We start from the raw sequence: 19795 nt of genomic DNA, 5'->3' as shown, positions 1-19795 counted from the left end.
AGAGCCGCAGCTTCACCAGAGCAACCAATCACGGCTCAGCGCTGGTAAAGTGAAAGCTGAGCTGTGATTGGCCGCTGTGGGAAGTTTACACCAGTTTCTATTTCACACACATCAGTGAATGTCCGGACTCATCACCGTCTCGACTGTATTTCGTTCTTTGTTGTGTGAAAAGATTTGACTGGTGTACCTGCTATAGAGATCCCCTGCTTCCTCCCATATATACCCATGCGATGGTTGTAGTACAAGGCCTCTGAGTTGTCGCAGCTCTTGAGGGTTTAGATTTGTGCAATACATTGGGAAATCCGCTGAGAACAATAGTGAACATCCTGTTGTTGAATATTGAAGTAAAATAATGTGGTCAGCAGTTCGGTGTCCTTCCTTACACCGCCGCTCTGCCTCAATCTGCTGACAACTTTAGGGAAAATAGTGGAAGAATCTTTGTCAGCACATTTTCAGATTCTTAATTTAATGGAAAAAAATGGCTAAAGTCAGGAGGTTAGGAGTGTTGTCACCTCCCACCCCCATTGCCGCGTCTATGCTATGGAGCTCTGCAGCAGGATCCCTGACGGCCACATTAGTTTACCATGAGTTGCTGTGGTTGGGCACTGTGGTGTTTGGCCGTGCTATCTTCACATGTAAAGCCAGAGCAGGTTCCTGTATGCCGTAGCCGCATCTGCCCACGATATCCCAATTTGAGTGGTGGCAGTAAAATAAATGATGGAGCCAGTCACCATGTCTCTGGGTGGTCACCTACAAATGGTGGCCAATAAAGCCTCAGCCGGCCCTAACGTGTATTCTGTGAGCCTGAAGCTGCCAGCAAACCCACGGACACCTTTATTATGTCCTGCGCTGTGTACTAATAACTCTTTGGTTTTTTTTTCCTGGTGCCGGTATTTTGGGGACTAAGTAATTTTATTTCTGCAGCACGGTGGGCAGTCAATGGGGCGGGGCTTAGAGTATCAATGCCCTAGGCCTGTGGCGCCTCTCTCCATTTTCAGCATGTCCCTGGGCTGGATACATGTGGGGTGAGAGGCGTTGGAGGCCTAGGGCACGGATAAGCTTGGCCACACCACATTGACTCTCCGCCACTCTGCAGACATACTACTGCCTTTTATTTAAAATACCGACAGTGGGAGAAAGACCCCCGAACTAGACACCATGGTGGTTGGGGACGGCTACATTGCAGTGTTTGTGTGTGTGTGTATATATATATAGATGTGTAATATTTATTCCTCAGAATTCCCTCTATTTCCCAGCAGTACATGCGTTGCAGAGCTTGCACACGTGGCGTCGGGGTCAGACATCACTGGCTAGCTTTCCTTTACATCTTCTTGCAGATAACAGATGGTTCCTTTTTTGTTGTGATTATTTAAGGTAAATCTGTCCTGATAGGATCCAGTGGTGTATAAGCCATCCAGTAAGAATACCATCTGCTGCCCGCTGTACAAATAGCAGCATGGATTCCACTTATCTCCACTATGATAGAAGTGTATATCCCTGTATAATGAACATTTATAGACCTCAAGACAATAATAACCCGGTAGTTCAGAAACCATATTAGCAGGTTGTGCGGCCGATGGCTGCTGATTACTTACCTGTCCCGGCTCCCCCAATGTCTTCAGACCGTGTCTATGGGATTCCCCAGTCTCCGCAGATGCAGCTGTCACTTCTGCGGTGCTGTCCCGTCTCGGCCGGTGATTGGCTGAGGAGCCTGGCACTGCGGAGACCAAACAGCACCGCAGTCAGTGACTGGGGAATCCCACAGAGAAGGCCCGAGGACACCGGGGTATACATCTTCATTATTTTACACCAAAGCACGTTCTGCACAGACACCACTAACAAAATTATATATATAAATATACACACAGCAAGGGCTGCATGGACATCGGTAACAATGTATATACACACACAGCATGGGCTGCATGGACATCACTAATGAAATATATACACACAGCATGGGCTGCATGGACATCGGTAACAATGTATATACACACACAGCATGGGCTGCATGGACATCACTAATGAAATATATACACACAGCATGGGCTGCATGGACATCAATAATGATATATATGCTGCCCTTGCTGCATGATAATTGAGCCATGTGATTGGTAAGCGAGCGTTGGTTTAGCAGATTGGGGATATGGGGCCATTAGAGAGAAGTCTTTATCCGGAGGGTTCTGCCCAGCTCACATTACGAACAGCTCAGAATGGAGAGATGTAAGTGTATGTTCACACACCGGCTTTAAGCAGTTTTTGACTGTATTTGTATCTTCTAACATCCCAGCGCTCCACCAGCAATGCTGACTGCTTTTTTTCTTTTTCTGTTTTTAGCTCCAGAATCTGGGTATTAACCCGGCTAACATTGGCTTCAGTACGCTGACCATGGAGTCCGACAAGTTCATCTGCATCAGGGAGAAGGTGGGAGAACAGGCCCAAGTAGTTATCATTGATATGAACGACCCCAGCAATCCTATCCGCCGGCCTATATCTGCTGATAACGCCATCATGAATCCTGCCAGCAAAGTTATAGCACTGAAAGGTAGGTGTCCTATCGGAGTGTTCCCTGTCTGTACTAGTCAGGTGTGTGACGGCCCTGATAGCAGTTACTGCAGCCACTTCCTCAGCTCTGGTGGAGCTGCCTGTGTACGTCCACCATGGAGTTTCTCTGGAGTATCCCTTTAAAATGATTTCCCTTTTGTTGTTGGGATTCATACATTTCGACCATGCATAAATCAGACACGCTTAAAGGGAACCTGTCACCCCCCGTGCCGGGGTGACAGGCTCCCGACCCCCCGTTAGAGACCCCTATACTTACCTCATCCCGCCGGGTCCCGCTTCTGGATTCGGTCGGGTCCCGGAGATCTCAGCCGCTGCAGCCCGGCGCGCGCGCTGAGAGATGAGTCCAACACCCATAGAGAATGACAGGAGAGTCCAGCGCTCCTTCATTCTCTATGGGTGTTGGACTCATCTGTCAGCGCGCGCGCCGGGCTGCAGCGGCTGAGATCTCCGGGACCCGACCGAATCCAGAAGCGGGACCCGGCGGGATGAGGTAAGTATAGGGGTCTCTAACGGGGGGTCGGGAGCCTGTCACCCCGGCACGGGGGTGACAGGTTCCCTTTAAGCACCGTACATTTCAAATTTCTTTAACTGTATTTATATTTTTCAAACGTTTACAAACTTTGCAAAAATAATAATCGAACAATTCACACCACCCCGAGTGCGGACACTTTCTGGGAGTCCCGTCTTCACGCCTTGCATCGGCGCTCCTGGTCTTCCAGTGTCCGTTGCTTTAGGCAGAGACCTCCGTGGTGAAGGAGAGGCCTGTAGCTGGCGTAGTCGCGCTACGTTTTGGAGGAATCCCTCCCCCTTTCTCAGGCTGCAAAAATATAAGTACAGTTGAAGAAATTTGAAATGTATGGTGCTTAGGCGCGTCTGATTTATGCATGATGGTATTGAACAAGGAGTAAGCGACTCCTGGAGTAGACACGTCACACCCCCAGTGTATTGTATTATCAGTGTTCAGGACTTTGAATTCATACATTTCGGGCACATGCTGTTCCCACAAAATTCTCAGCATCTTACAAGGCGGCTGTCATTGTGCTTTTGCTCCACTTGGTTACCTCATAAATAGTGCTATATGTCCTGCAGGAAGTGGGGGATTCCCTCCAGTCTTCCAGTACATATCAACTGCTGAATGTCCTGCAGGAAGTGGTGCATTCTCTCCAGTCTTCCAGTACATATCAGCTGCTATATGTCCTGTAGGAAGTGGTGTATTCTTCCCAGTCTGACACACTTTTTGCTGACACCTTTGTACATGTCAGGAACTGACTGGAGAGAATACACTACTTCCTGCAGGACATACAGCATCTGATAAGTACTGGAAGACTTACAAATCTCTATAAATTTTGGGCCCCAGCTTATTTGGAAGCCTTTAGCACATGGAGCACCCCTTTAAGGTAACCTTTGTTAGAAGGATTTCTGATACATTTTTAAAGGAAAGCTGTCAGACAGAACATATATAATATAATATATATATATATAACAGTTCACACCACCTCATGGGCAATACCAGCAGCTTTCCTCCAGTGTATTAGCTGCTTCCATCCCGGACGAGCGCAAGTGTCTCACCTCAAGTAGCTGTTCAGCCTGTATTGCCCAGAAGCTGGTGTGGAAGGGTTCCCCTTTAATGTTACCAGTGGAGTTTTATTCTAGAGTGTTAGTAGGATGGATGATCACTTGTACATCACACTGTAATGGATTCATGTGCCTGGTCTCCAGGGCTAGAAAGTATATACCTATCTATATACCTGTGTAAGCAGCGCATACATGTCCAGGGCCGTCCGTCACTATAATATAAATATAAATATATATATATATATATATATATATATATATATATATATATATATATATATAAATATATATTTAATCTCCTGCACATACATGTCTGGGGGCGTCTGTCACTATAATATATATATATATATCTCCTTCACATATGTGTCCGGTCCCGCTGCTGGTCCCGTCACTACACTACAGCTATATGTGCTAGGTTACTGGGCACTGGCTGTAATGTCCCCCGTTACCAGTGCACGGCTCCTGAAGGGATGTGGTGGGATCCCGACCCCAGAAGGGCGCCCTCTACTGACAGCATGTATCTCCGTATCGCTTCTTATTACATGTAGCTGCTTTGACAGAGTATTATTGCTGCTAGTTGCTCTTGACCATATTCCAGCCGCTCCCAACTACTCGGGGACTCCAGTGGTTCTAATGGAAATACTAAAATGCATTCTGAATGTTTGTTATTGTGGCCATGGCAGCGGGCAGCGAGCTCGTGCGTACACTCGCCAGGCGGATTGCTTTCCAGCAGTGCTGTGATGCTTCTGTGTTTTGGCTTCATTCGGGTCCCGCTGGCGCTCATGTGTCTTCTCTGACTGTCCCGAGTCTGCCAAGGCTGGAGGTCACTGTCTTACATCGTATGATAGCGCTCTCATGGAGATGCATAGAAGTCAGTGAGTGATTCCTGACTTGTCAGAAACGTCGTAGATTCAGGATTGTCAGAGAAGAAGCCGTATGAGCACCAATGGGATCTGAGCGGCATCATAACATGGAGAGAACACCGTGCTGCGGAGAATGCGGCCGTCCTTGGTGAGTGTACACACAAGCTTACTACCAGGGCAGAAATGAAGGGAGCACCTCCCGCATAACGTGTCCCTTCCTGGCTGTAATAGTACAGGTGAGAGTAGCACAGGGAACGGTCCCACCTGGGTGCCCACCATGCCGCTCTCACCTGCCCTCTTACTGACCCCGGGACACTTAGGAAAAGCCTGTCTGTGTTTTCTTAATTAAAATAATATAATGTTCTTGCTTTACAACATGCTGTTTTTTTCTGAAAGTTCTTTAATTTTGCATTGCTTTTTGTTACATTTAATGCTTCTTGTGTGTATGCAGATGGTGAGTTATCTCCTCTTACATTGTAGAAGTCACGCTCCTGTGCATATAAAAAGCTGAAGCCGTTGTTTCTGACACCAATTGTTCAGTCATGTGTAGAAGACGTCCTCCCCGCCCAGCATATTGCCGGCCGCTTACCACTTATTCACTCAAGGGTTAAATACAATTCTAGTATTGATCAGTCGCTAATTGACATGAAGCAGAAACAATTGTGAGCTTTTTATTAGCTGGAAAGTGACTTTTCCAATGTCTCTCTTGTAGTGTCTCCCCTTAGTGTGCTTTATCTACCCTCTCATATGCTTTTACATAATGTATTGACGAGACCCCAATGTGCCTGTCCAGACCCCCTGCACTGACCGAGGCAAAGAAATGACTGATGTGTGTAAGGAAACATGTGAGGAGGCTGGGCTCTCTGCTCCTGCCCCCTCTAGTCGCTCCTTGGTGTTTTGTAGATTTCCATTGAAAGCTACTGATCCTGAGCACGTGAGCATTGTCCCACCTGTGCGAGATCTGTCACACCTGCTCCGTCGCTGTGCACACTGCCCTGGCTATACACCTCCCATCCATTCTCACACACAGCCTTAGCTAAGGATTTAGTTGCTTCACACGTACAGTATGGCGGCTGATTTCGCACTGTGAGTTTTACGGTGTAATCCGCTGCGATTTTCTGTACCATTATGACCTGTGGTTCGCCATTGTCGCAGCGGATTGTCATTCCGTTGTGAGAATGTAGCTGCGGCCTACTTTACCGATTAGCTGCCGGGCACGGACAAGTAAGGTATGTTTAAAGGGTAAGACTCGTTTGTCATAGCAACATGTCAGAGTTTTGTATTGGTGGGGATCCGGGTGCTGAGACCCCCGCCGATCACCAGACTGAAGAGGCAGAAGCGCTCAGCCCCCCTCCATCTTTTTTGCTATCCGGAGATGAATTCCGTCCAGGAGTTCCATAGGCTCCATTACGATTCAGTAGCCTGCAGTGAGAGCGGAGAGGAAGGGGCAGAGTGTGTCTGCTGAGCGCTTCTGCCCCTTCATTCTAGTGATCGGCGGGGGTCTCGGCATGTGGATATCAACCCATACAAACCTCTGACATGTGACTGTGACAAATGATAGTTACCCTTTACAGCCTGTCAGCTAATGCGTTAAGTAGGCCATTGCCACATCCTCCGCTGCGTGAATGCAGAGCCATAGGCCATAGAGGTGAACAGTATGGCATCACATCTACCCTCATAGTCACGAGACCAACTCTGGATGAATAATTCTATGAAGAATAGGCCTAAACTGATGCATTAGGGGGAATTGGGCCTATTTCAAATATAGAAGAATTTCTGAAAATGTTAAGATACGTACCTGGCCATCTCCTATGCGCCCAATTTTGTTCTGATAACCTGTGGCCCTTGGTTATGACCCGTGGTCAGGCGTACCTAGTTTAGCTGCAGTATTGGCTATTGGTCTCCACTGTGTAAGTAAACAAGGAGGATTGTGGGAAAGTGTCTGCATGGTTGCCTGGTAACAGCAGGGTCACAGTTTAGAGAGGTAACCAGGAAGTGCTCAGATCCATGGGGGAAAGGAACTGTACAGGGGTGCAAACTAAAGTCATCCCATAGGTTACAATATCCTTAATATGCAATGGTCTTTCCTGGACCATTGTAACGTATGACCATACTTAGAGAACCAATCACGTGGGGTGTTTTGGTTTTCTCTTCTAATCACTGTTATTTTTTTTTTCCTAAATATGATCCATTAATTATTTTTGTGCCCCTGGTTAATATAAATATATATATATTTATATTTTCCTTGTGGACTCATGCAGGCTCTTAAAAAAAAAATAATAATTGCTCCAAGCCTAGAACTTCCTGGCATGTCAATGTAACACACAGCTGGATAGCGTGAGATCACCAAGTGTCCCTTTACCTGTCCCTTACTCTATAAGGATACAGACAACCATTACAGTCCGTATCTAATACTTTAGCTCATCCTGTGTCCCGCTGCTGTAAGCTGTACGCTGTACAACATCACGGCTTGGTGGTGATACTGCATTCCAGCGTGGAACGCTGTGATGTCACCAAGATGGCGGTGCCTGATGATACAGCACCGGATTAAGTAAATTATATACGGATTATAAAGGCAGTCTGTATCCTTATAAATAAACTAAAGGTAAGGTTTGCTTTTATAATAGGGACAATTAGATGATAGGTTGTCTTTACAATGCCACAGACAGGCTCACTATACGGCACTTGTGAATGTCTAGGATATCCAACCAATCAGAGTGGTTATTTTACCAATAAACACCTGTAATAATGAAGTGCATGCAGTGCCTGGCTGTCTTGTATCTCCTCTACAGTATAGTGTGATACTACATGTCCTGCACTGCTGTGTGTCTGGTATCTCCTCTCTACAGTATCTTGTGATACTACGTCCTGTACTGCTGTGTCTGGTATCTCCTCCCTACAATAAAGTGTGATACTACATGTCCTGTACTGCTGTGTGTGTCTAGTATCTCCTCTACAGTATAATGTGATACTAGACACACACAGCAGTACAGGACATGTAGTATTACACTATACTGTAGAGGAGATACTAGACACACACAACAGTACAGGACATGTAGTATCACACTATATTGTAGGGAGGAGATACCAGACACAGCAGTACAGGACATGTAGTATCACACTATACTGTAGAGAGGAGATACCAGACACACAGCAGTACAGGATATGTAGTATCACACTATACTGTAGAGGAGATACTAGATACACAGCAGTACAGGACATGTAGTATCACACTATACTGTAGAGAGGAAATACCGGACACACAGCAGTACAGGACATGTAGTATCACACTATACTGTAGAGAGGGAATACCGGACAAACAGCAGTACAGGACATGTAGTATCATACTCTACTGTAGAGAGGTAATACTAGGCACACAGCAGTACAGGACATGTAGTATCACACTATACTGTAAAGGGGAGATACCAGACACACACAGCAGTACAGGACATGTAGTATCACACTATACTCTAGAGGAGATACCAGACACAGCAGTACAGGACATGTAGTATCTCCTCCCTACAGTATAGTGTGATACTACATGTCCTGTACTGCTGTGTGTGTCTAGTATCTCCTCCCTACAGTATAGTGTGATACTACATGTCCTGTACTGCTGTGTGTCCGGTATCTCCTCTCTACAGTATAGTGTGATACTACATGTCCTGTACTGCTGTGTGTGTCTAGTATCTCCTCTCTACAGTATAGTGTGATACTACATGTCCTGTACTGCTGTGTGTCTGGTATCTCCTCTCTACAGTATAGTGTGATACTACATGTCCTGTACTGCTGTGTGTGTCTAGTATCTCCTCTCTACAGTATAGTGTGATACTACATGTCCTGTACTGCTGTGTGTGTCTAGTATCTCCTCCACAGTAAAGTGTGATACTACATGTCCTGTAGTGCTGTGTGTCTGGTATCTCCTCTACAGTATAGTGTGATACTACATGTCCTGTAGTGCTGTGTGTCTGGTATCTCCTCTACAGTATAGTGTGATACTACATGTCCTGTACTGCTGTGTGTGTCTAGTATCTCCTCTCTACAGTATAGTGTGATACTACATGTCCTGTACTGCTGTGTGTGTCTAGTATGTGTGTCTGTCTACAGTGTCTACAGTATAGTGTGATACTACATGTCCTGTACTGCTGTGTGTTTAGTATTTCCTCTCTAGTGTGATACTACATGTCCTGTACTGCTGTGTGTATCTAGTATCTCCTCTACAGTATAGTGTGATACTACATGTCCTGTACTGCTGTGTGTGTCTGGTATCTCCTCTCTACAGTATAGTGTGATACTACATGTCCTGTACTGCTGTGTGTTTAGTATTTCCTCTCTAGTGTGATACTACATGTCCTGTACTGCTGTGTGTATCTAGTATCTCCTCTACAGTATAGTGTGATACTACATGTCCTGTACTGCTGTGTGTATCTAGTATCTCCTCTACAGTATAGTGTGATACTACATGTCCTGTACTGCTGTGTGTGTCTGGTATCTCCTCTCTACAGTATAGTGTGATACTACATGTCCTGTACTGCTGTGTGTGTCTGGTATCTCCTCTCTACAGTATAGTGTGATACTACATGTCCTGTACTGCTGTGTGTGTCTAGTGTCTCCTCCTTACAGTATAGTGTGATACTACATGTCCTGTATTGCTGTGTGTGTCTGGTATCTCCTCTCTACAGTATAGTGTGATACTACATGTCCTGTACTGCTGTGTGTTTAGTATTTCCTCTCTAGTGTGATACTACATGTCCTGTACTGCTGTGTGTATCTAGTATCTCCTCTACAGTATAGTGTGATACTACATGTCCTGTACTGCTGTGTGTCTGGTATCTCCTCTCTACAGTATAGTGTGATACTACATGTCCTGTACTGCTGTGTGTGTCTGGTATCTCCTCTCTACAGTATAGTGTGATACTACATGTCCTGTACTGCTGTGTGTCTAGTGTCTCCTCCTTACAGTATGACTCTGGTGGGTGAGCTCCTTTCAGCCCATGTCATGGACTCCATTCTTCGCACAGGTGGATTCCGTTGTCCCATCCAAGGAATACGCTCATTCTTTGGACGGAGGATGGAATCTGCGCGTGTATAGAATGGAGTCTATGACATGGGCTGAGACATGCGCACCCGCCACAGTCTGCGAGCGGCGGATTCTACGGACATCCATGAACTGTATTTCAATAAGAAAATTTTCCTCCTCAACTTCTTGCCTATTCCGCAGTGTGAACATGGCCTTAAAGGAGAAGTCCGGCAAAAATTTTTATTAAACCAACTGCCAGTTTTTAGATCCATCCCTTCCATCCATCCATTCCTCCTTCCCTTCCGTCCGTCCATTCCTCCATCCCTTCCGTCCGTCCATTCCTCCATCCCTTCCGTCCGTCCATTCCTCCATCCCTTCCGTCCGTCCATTCCTCCATCCCTTCCGTCCGTCCATTCCTCCATCCCTTCCGTCCGTCCATTCCTCCATCCCTTCCGTCCGTCCATTCCTCCATCCCTTCCGTACATTCCTCCATCCCTTCCTTCCGTCCATTCCTCCATCCCTTCCTTCCGTCCATTCCTCCATCCCTTCCTTCCGTCCATTCCTCTATCCCTTCTGTCCGTCCATTCCTCCATCCCTTCTGTCCGTCCATTCCTCCATCCCTTCCGTCCGTCCATTCCTCCATCCCTTCTGTCCGTCCATTCCTCCTTACCTTCCTTCCATCTGTTCCTCCTTACCTTCCTTCCATCCGTTCCTCCTTACCTTCCTTCCATCCGTTCCTCCTTACCTTCCTTCCATCCGTTCCTCCTTACCTTCCTTCCATCTGTTCCTCCTTACCTTCCTTCCATCTGTTCCTCCTTACCTTCCTTCCATCCGTTCCTCCTTACCTTCCTTCCATCCGTTCCTCCTTACCTTCCTTCCATCCGTTCCTCCTTACCTTCCTTCCATCCGTTCCTCCTTACCTTCCTTCCATCCGTTCCTCCTTACCTTCCTTCCATCCGTTCCTCCTTACCTTCCTTCCATCCGTTCCTCCTTACCTTCCTTCCATCCGTTCCTCCTTACCTTCCTTCCATCCGTTCCTCCTTACCTTCCTTCCATCCGTTCCTCCTTACCTTCCTTCCATCCGTTCCTCCCTCCGTTCCTCCCTCCATTCTTCCGTCCATTCCCCCAGCTAGCCATCCCTTCCCTTCCGTTTGTCCATTCCTCCTTCCCCCAGCTAGCCATCCATTCCCTTCCGTCCGTCCATTCCTCCTTCCCCCAGCTAGCCTTCCCTTCCGTCCGTCCATTCCTCCTTCCCCCAGCTAGCCATCCCTTCCCTTCCGTCTTTCCATTCCTCCTTCCCCCAGCTAGCCATCCCTTCCCTTCCGTCTTTCCATTCCTCCTTCCCCCAGCTAGCCATCCTTCCCTTCCGTTCGTCCCTTCCGTCCGTCCATTCCTCCTTCCCCCAGCTAGCCATCCCTTCCGTCCGTCCATTCCTCCTTCCCCCAGCTAGCCATCCCTTCCCTTCCATCCGTCCATTCCTCCTTCCCCCAGCTAGCCATCCCTTCCGTCCGTCCATTCCTCCTTCCCCCAGCTAGCCATCCCTTCCCTTCCATCCGTCCATTCCTCCTTCCCCCAGCTAGCCATCCCTTCCCTTCCGTCCATCCATTCCTCCGTCCCTTCTGTCCGTCCATTCCTCCTTCCCCCAGCTAGCCATCCCTTCCCTTCCGTCCATCCATTCCTCCGTCGCTTCTGTCCGTCCATTCCTCCTTCCCCCAGCTAGCCATCCCTTCCGTCCGTCCATTCCTCCTTCCCCCAGCTAGCCATCCCTTCGTCCCTTCTGTCCGTCCATTCCTCCTTCCCCCAGCTAGCCATCCCTTCCGTCCGTCCATTCCTCCTTCCCCCAGCTAGCCATCCCTTCCCTTCCGTCTGTCCATTCCTCCTTCCCCCAGCTAGCCATCCTTCCCTTCCGTTCGTCCCTTCCGTCCGTCCATTCCTCCGTCCCTTCCGTCCGTCCATTCCTCCTTCCCCCAGCTAGCCATCCCTTCCGTCCGTCCATTCCTCCTTCCCCCAGCTAGCCATCCCTTCCGTCCGTCCATTCCTCCGTCCCTTCCGTCCGTCCATTCCTCCTTCCCCCAGCTAGCCATCCCTTCCGTCCGTCCATTCCTCCTTCCCCCAGCTAGCCATCCCTTCGTCCCTTCTGTCCGTCCATTCCTCCTTCCCCCAGCTAGCCATCCCTTCCGTCCGTCCATTCCTCCTTCCCCCAGCTAGCCATCCCTTCCCTTCCATCCGTCCATTCCTCCGTCCCTTCCGTCCGTCCATTCCTCCTTCCCCCAGCTAGCCATCCCTTCCCTTCCATCCGTCCATTCCTCCGTCCCTTCCGTCCGTCCATTCCTCCTTCCCCCAGCTAGCCATCCCTTCCCTTCCATCCGTCCATTCCTCCGTCCCTTCCGTCCGTCCATTCCTCCTTCCCCCAGCTAGCCATCCCTTCCCTTCCATCCGTCCATTCCTCCGTCCCTTCCGTCCGTCCATTCCTCCTTCCCCCAGCTAGCCATCCCTTCCCTTCCGTCCGTCCATTCCTCCGTCCCTTCCGTCCGTCCATTCCTCCTTCCCCCAGCTAGCCATCCCTCCTTCCCCCAGCTAGCCATCCCTTCAACCATCCATCTGTTCTTTCCTTTGGTTGGACTTGGCTTTTCCCTACTCTGCTGACTATCTGGCTCTAAGCTGCTGCTAGATGTTAGTGGAGCGGGGGACATTGATCTTTATTCTGATGGTTTTCTGCTCTGTTACTGATAGAACTGTATTTCCCCTGTTCTGTGCCACCGGCTCCTGCAGCATTTCTGTCCATATGGGCGTGCATGCTGCAGGAGCACCAGCATAACCCTAATGTGTGAGATGGTGTGAGGAGAATGCTTTGCTGGTGCTGAGGAGTCCAGGGATCAGCAGTGCACATCACCAGGCGGTGGGGTTGGTCTCCTATATTTAGATTGGTATAGATGTCGCTCCCAATGAGATATATCTTTTCCCGTGGCTTCTAGTAGCTTATTTCTCTAGATGTAACTAATGACCTGAATGATGTCCGTGTCTTCCCACGTCTCCTCCTTGTACTGAGGTTCTATGAGGTTGGCACAGATCTAGCAATGAGAGACATCTAGATACAAGAAGCCTCCCCTCTGGGGCTGGGGGAGACGAGGCTCAGCAATAGGGGCTCCGCAGCGTCGTCATACCCTCCCAGAGTAGGACTCGGGAACATCAACAATGGCCCTGCCCCCGGCATAATATGGGGGGGGGGGTGAAGTAATGTCCCGTATACAGGATAGGTGGCCACTTGTTACCAGTGAAGACCTAAGATAATAAGCCTAGAATGTAACTTTAATTTCACTTGTGGATCCCCAGAAGGAGGGGAATAGACCTCCCTGCCATAATGGGGTCATCCCCCCAGATTGGGTGGTACGTATCTAACGGCTGCGGGTGGTGGGACCTCCACTCATCATGAGGGTCTCTTCTGGTGATCAGTGGGGGAGGGTCCACTCGCTGAGACCCCCACAGACACCCATCCCCTGTCCTATGGCTTCTCCTGCTAGTAGCAATAATGATTCTGCTAATATTGGGGAATGACCTATGTTGTATCCCCCTGGTATATGACTGCATAGACTCATCTGTATATTATCCTGTATGTACAGTTACTTAGCCTTGTCTACACACTCTTTATAAAGTGACTGCAATCTCTTTAATTCTCTTTGAAGCAGGCTCTGTGGAGAATGCCCCGGCCCAGGGTAAGTATCACGTAGACTTAGCTGTACTAACAGTGTATGCTTGCTGTGTAATCCAGATGGAGTCCTGCTATGGTGGGTATAGGGGGAGGGGGAGGAGGAGGAGATTAGTGCTGGTTAGCACAGCATCTATTAGCAGCTCCCAACACTCTCTGGGTTATAAATGGTTGTGTTAGAGGCCTTCCACTTCTCCTATATGGATGTGTGATTATAGATAGATAGATAGCAAAAGAGAAGAGGCAGCACTGCTTTAATGTGGTAATGGTGGTGCCAGCGGATCTTGATCCAGACCAAAGATCGTAGTGAGTAGATATGCAGAGAATCCACAGCACTAGTGCTGTGGATTCTCTGCATATATATATATATATATATAATATATATATATCTCTATCTATCTCTATGTGTAGCAGCACTAGACTAGGCTAAAAAGAGCAAGGCCGCTCTCTAATTCATCTAAATGGGGATTGAGCTCTTTACTTTCCCTGATGATCGGTCTTGGCTGAGGTGTCCCACATGTGATATACAAAGACTAGAAGGGCAGAAACCTAGCGTTCACGTATCCTTGGAGGCCGTGTATGTTCTGTAATATACTATAGGGTGTTAGGAGTCCAGGGTACTCCGGCCTTGGAAAACTCTATATATATATATTGCTGCCCCTTTATATATTGCTGTCCTCCGGCTCCCGCGCTGAATGCTGAAACTTGCGACACGTTTTCCTTCTGTGCAGTGACAGCCCGCTCAGCCAATCACTGCCCGTGGTGCAGTCCTGCCTGTCAGTGATTGGCTGAGTGGGCTGTCACTGCCGGGATGAGTCCGCCTCTGAAATGGCAGCAGCACTCAGCGGGGGAAGGTAAGAATAGCAGGTTTATGTTCTACACAAGGGCAGCAATATATACAGAGTTTTCCATGGCTGGAGGCTCCCTTTAAGTGTCTTTCACATGGTCTGGGACAATGGCCGTCGCCACAGGCTGCTCTGATAATATGCGTATAGTTTCTGGTTCTCTGTGAGGGGCTTTCCACCCCGGTCAGTGATGCAGGATATGGCGGCCATTCCTCCTTGGTGGATAGGTCAGGATATTGTAGGAACACCTGGCACGTACTACATTAAAGGGGAACTCTCAGCGGGTAAGACAACGCTACTCTGCTGCTATGTCGCTATAGCACAGGAGACGCTGAGGATGATGGGATATCTCTCTTATAGTATGTCTCTTACCTTCCTCCTTGGTGCTGTTTGGTGCAGTTAGTATTCTCTATGGTCTGGTGAGGCTGTTAGGAGCATTAACCCCATCCCCATCTGCCCCCAGCCGGCCCGCCCCCCACTAATAGTAATGAATGGAGGGGTCTGGGGGATCAGCGTTACACTGGCTACTTTCTGGCCATAGACTATTTGTAAGCGGATGAGGCCAGTGGACGACTTTCTAGTGGCAGCCTGTCCATGCCTGATAGCCAGCTGTTACCCTGCCACGTAGCTGGTGGTACTGTACCCAGTGTAACTGATGGCTCCCTGTACATGGCCTCGCTGGGAGGACGGGATCATCGCTCAGCACATAGGCCGATATCCAGAACAGAGCTCTACACTCCACCGCACCTTCCCCATCTCCAGAGGATGTATTACCAGATCTATAGGTCACTTCTCCAGAGGATGTATTACCAGATCTATAGGTCACTTCTCCAGAGGATAGCAGATCTATAGGTTACTTCTCCAGAGGATATATTACCAGATCTATAGGTCACTTCTCCAGAGGATAGCAGATATATAGGTCAATTCTCTAGAGGATATATTACCAGATCTATAGGTCACTTCTCCAGAGGATAGCAGATATATAGGTCCCTTCTCCAGAGGATGCATTACCAGGTCTATAGGTTACTTCTCCAGAGGATAGCAGATATATAGGTTACTTCTCCAGAGGATAGCAGATCTATAGGTCCCATCTCCAGAGGATAGCAGATCTATAGGTCCCATCTCCAGAGGATAGCAGATCTATAGGTCACTTCTCCAGAGGATAGCAGATCTATAGGTTACTTCTCCAGAGGATAGCAGATCTATAGGTCCCATCTCCAGAGGATAGCAGATCTATAGGTCACTTCTCCAGAGGATAGCAGATCTATAGGTTACTTCTCCAGAGGATATTAGATCTATAGGTCACTTCTCCAGAGGATATATTACCAGATCTATAGGTCACTTCTCCAGAGGATATTAGATCTATAGGTTACTTCTCCAGAGGATATTAGATCTATAGGTCACTTCTCCAGAGCATATTAGATCTATAGGTCACTTCTCCAGAGGATATTAGATCTATAGGTCACTTCTCCAGAGGATATTAGATCTATAGGTCACTTCTCCAGAGGATATTAGATCTATAGGTCACTTCTCCAGAGGATATTAGATCTATAGGTCACTTCTCCAGAGGATATTACCAGATCTATAGGTTACTTCTCCAGAGGATAGCAGATCTATAGGTTACTTCTCCAGAGGATATTAGATCTATAGGTCACTTCTCCAGAGGATATTACCAGATCTATAGGTTACTTCTCCAGAGGATAGCAGATCTATAGGTCCCATCTCTAGAGGATAGCAGATCTATAGGTCCCATCTCCAGAGGATAGCAGATCTATAGGTTACTTCTCCAGAGGATAGCAGATCTATAGGTCCCATCTCCAGAGGATAGCAGATCTATAGGTCCCATCTCTAGAGGATAGCAGATCTATAGGTCCCATCTCCAGAGGATAGCAGATCTATAGGTCCCATCTCCAGAGGATAGCAGATCTATAGGTCCCATCTCTAGAGGATAGCAGATCTATAGGTCCCATCTCCAGAGGATAGCAGATCTATAGGTCCCATCTCCAGAGGATAGCAGATCTATAGGTCCCATCTCTAGAGGATAGCAGATCTATAGGTCCCATCTCCAGAGGATAGCAGATCTATAGGTCCCATCTCCAGAGGATAGCAGATCTATAGGTCCCATCTCCAGAGGATAGCAGATCTATAGGTCCCATCTCCAGAGGATAGCAGATCTATAGGTCCCATCTCCAGAGGATAGCAGATCTATAGGTCCCTTCTCAGACACGGCCTCCCGTTGTTATAAACCCCTCTAGGTAACCTGCATCTTCAATCATTTCCTTGCTGCTTGTTGTCCACATTTGCCTCATGAAAGTGATGGGAACATAGTTTTGGTTTTGTTTAAAATAAAGCGAAAAGACTAAAGCTGAGTATATTCCACGTCCAAAACACTCTATTCTGTAATATTGGGGGAGGGGCGGTTACACAAATTACTGCAGGCCTCAGGCCACATCTACAGCTTGCCGGGGGCCGGGATCATTGTGTAAGAAAGTCCTACCACCTTCTAAGCTCCTTGTGTCCTCCTGCAGCATTTCTGCTTGTATTCCGGGGGTGAGGACGCTTATTGTTCTGCTGCCCGAGCTTGTTACACTGTTCCATCGCTCAGTAGCGTCCGATTGTGTCGGCCTACGCAGTGTAAGAAGCCTGGCCTCGAGTACTCTGCCTCTCGGTATAAAGCAGAAATATCGGGAAATCCAGGAATAAATGTAGCTTTTCATTACACAATGAGTTAGGATAATTTACAGGCCATAAAGAGGTTGTCCGGGATTAGAGAGAGAACTTGCCCATCAGTGGGGTCTGGTCTGCTGCCCTGCTGCATTTAAAGTGTCCCTACCATTTAAAGGGAAAAAAGTTAAATGTGTCGGACGTCAAAAGTATTGATCAATTGGAGTCTGAGCGTTTAGCTCCCCATTGATCTATGGATAGAGCCGCCTGGTTATGTGCTTCACTCCCCAGCTTCCTTTTTAGTCACGCTGCATGAGATGGTCACCATAGACTTAAATGGAGCTCCTCCGATGCAGCGAGACAGATGACAGGCAGTCAGGGAGTGAAGCCTCCAGCAGCATCCTTCTCCTGGCTAGATATAAAGACTCTGACACATCAAGGCTTTACACGTGTCTATGTAACATTTCAAGGCTTTTCTCCTTGTCAGTGACAGGGACACTTTAAAGAGTTTTCAGGCAGCGTCTCTTGTTGGAGCTCGGCCTATAGACAAGGCTGTCACTATTTCCATGGTGCCGCCCCCTCCTGTTAGGGCTGACGTGTGCTGCTTTGGCCGAGTGTTGACTGACCTGACCGAGCAGGATCCAATCCCGTCCTTGGCTCTTCAAGGGCGTTCATACATTCTGTGAGTACGTTGGGTGCACAGATGATGCTATGGAGCAGATTCCCTGACCTACCAATATCATGTAGCATTATGAGGCGCTCCTGTACCGAGAGCCGTGCAGCTGTGTCCGTACACTGCCGCATACACGATGGAGGGAGTCCAGTCACTGGTCCGTACACTGCTGCATACACAATGCCGGGAGGCCAGTCACTGGTCTGTACATTGCCGCGTACACGATGCCGGGAGGTCAGTCACTGGTCCGTACGCTGCCGCAAACCCGATCCCGGGAGGTCAGGCACTGGTCCGTACACTGCTGCATACACAATGCCGGGAGGCCAGTCACTGGTCTGTACATTGCCGCATAGACGATGCCGGGAGGTCAGTCACTGGTCCGTATGCTGCCGCATACACGATCCCGGGAGGGCAGGCACTGGTCCGTATGCTGCTGCATACACAATGCCGGGAGGCCAGTCACTGGTCCGTACGCTGCCGCATACACGATCCCGGGAGGTCAGGCACTGGTCCGTACGCTGCCGCATACACGATCCCGGGAGGTCAGGCACTGGTCCGTACGCTGCCGCATACACGATCCCGGGAGGTCAGGCACTGGTTCGTACGCTGCTGCAAACACGATCCCGGGCGGTCAGTCACTGGTCCGTACGCTGCCGCATACACAATGCCGGGAGGTCAGGCACTGGTCCGTATGCTGCCGCATACACAATGCCGGGAGGTCAGTCACTGGTCCGTACACTGCCGCATACACAATGCCGGGAGGTCAGGCACTGGTCCGTACACTGCCGCGTACACGATGCCGGGAGGCCAGTCACTGGTCCTTACACTGCTGCATACACAATGCCGGGAGGCCAGTCACTGGTCTGTACACTGCTGCGTACACGATGCCGGGAGGCCAGTCACTGGTCCGTACATTGCCGCGTACACGATGCCGGGAGGTCAGGCACTGGTCCTTACACTGCTGTATACATGATGCCGGGAGATCAGTCACTGGTCCTTACACTGCTGTATACACAATGCCGGGAGGCCAGTCACTGGTCCGTACACTGTCGCGTACACGATGCCGGGAGGCCAGTCACTGGTCCGTACACTGTCGCGTACACGATGCCGGGAGGCCAGTCACTGGTCCGTACACTGCTGCGTACACGATGCCGGGAGGCCAGTCACTGGTCCGTACACTGCTGCGTACACGATGCCGGGAGGCCAGTCACTGGTCCTTACACTGCTGTATACACAATGCCGGGAGGCCAGTCACTGGTCTGTACACTGCTGCGTACACGATGCCGGGAGGCCAGTCACTGGTCCGTACACTGCCGCGTACACGATGCCGGGAGGCCAGTCACTGGTCCGTACACTGCCGCGTACACGATGCCGGGAGGCCAGTCACTGGTCCGTACACTGCCGCGTACACGATGCCGGGAGGCCAGTCACTGGTCCTTACACTGCCGCGTACACGATGCCGGGAGGCCAGTCACTGGTCCGTACACTGCCGCGTACACGATGCCGGGAGGCCAGTCACTGGTCCGTACACTGCCGCGTACACGATGCCGGGAGGCCAGTCACTGGTCCGTACACTGCCGCGTACACGATGCCGGGAGGCCAGTCACTGGTCCGTACACTGCCGCGTACACGATGCCGGGAGGCCAGTCACTGGTCCGTACACTGCCGCGTACACGATGCCGGGAGGCCAGTCACTGGTCCGTACACTGCCGCGTACACGATGCCGGGAGGCCAGTCACTGGTCCGTACACTGCCGCGTACACGATGCCGGGAGGCCAGTCACTGGTCCGTAGCATCATCTGTACACAGATTGTGGGAATGCCCCCTACATGCACTAAGACTGGACAACCCCTTTAAGCCTGTCAAAGGGGCAGCTTATAAACATGTAAA

The 19795-nt window shown here is 49.3% G+C and overlaps 1 protein-coding gene across 3 annotated transcripts in view; it reads left to right on the top strand.

Annotated features, from left to right (window-relative positions):
- CLTC (clathrin heavy chain) overlaps positions 1 to 19795 on the top strand; it is a 70322-nt gene that overhangs the window by 18903 nt on the left and 31624 nt on the right. The window contains exons 2-3 of one of the 3 annotated variants that reach the window (XM_069971803.1): positions 2335 to 2542; positions 13704 to 13730. In XM_069971803.1, coding sequence (XP_069827904.1) covers positions 2335 to 2542; positions 13704 to 13730 — 235 coding nt within the window. Of the gene's footprint in view, positions 1 to 2334; positions 2543 to 13700; positions 13731 to 19795 lie in introns of all 3 variants that reach the window. The other 2 variants (XM_069971802.1, XM_069971804.1) reach the window with 2 other exon arrangements.

The sequence above is a fragment of the Dendropsophus ebraccatus genome, chromosome 5, assembly GCF_027789765.1.
Source record: "Dendropsophus ebraccatus isolate aDenEbr1 chromosome 5, aDenEbr1.pat, whole genome shotgun sequence".
Lineage (NCBI taxonomy): Eukaryota > Metazoa > Chordata > Amphibia > Anura > Hylidae > Dendropsophus > Dendropsophus ebraccatus.
Note: the sequence above shows the minus strand (reverse complement) of the source record. Positions and strands in the feature narration are given on the sequence as shown.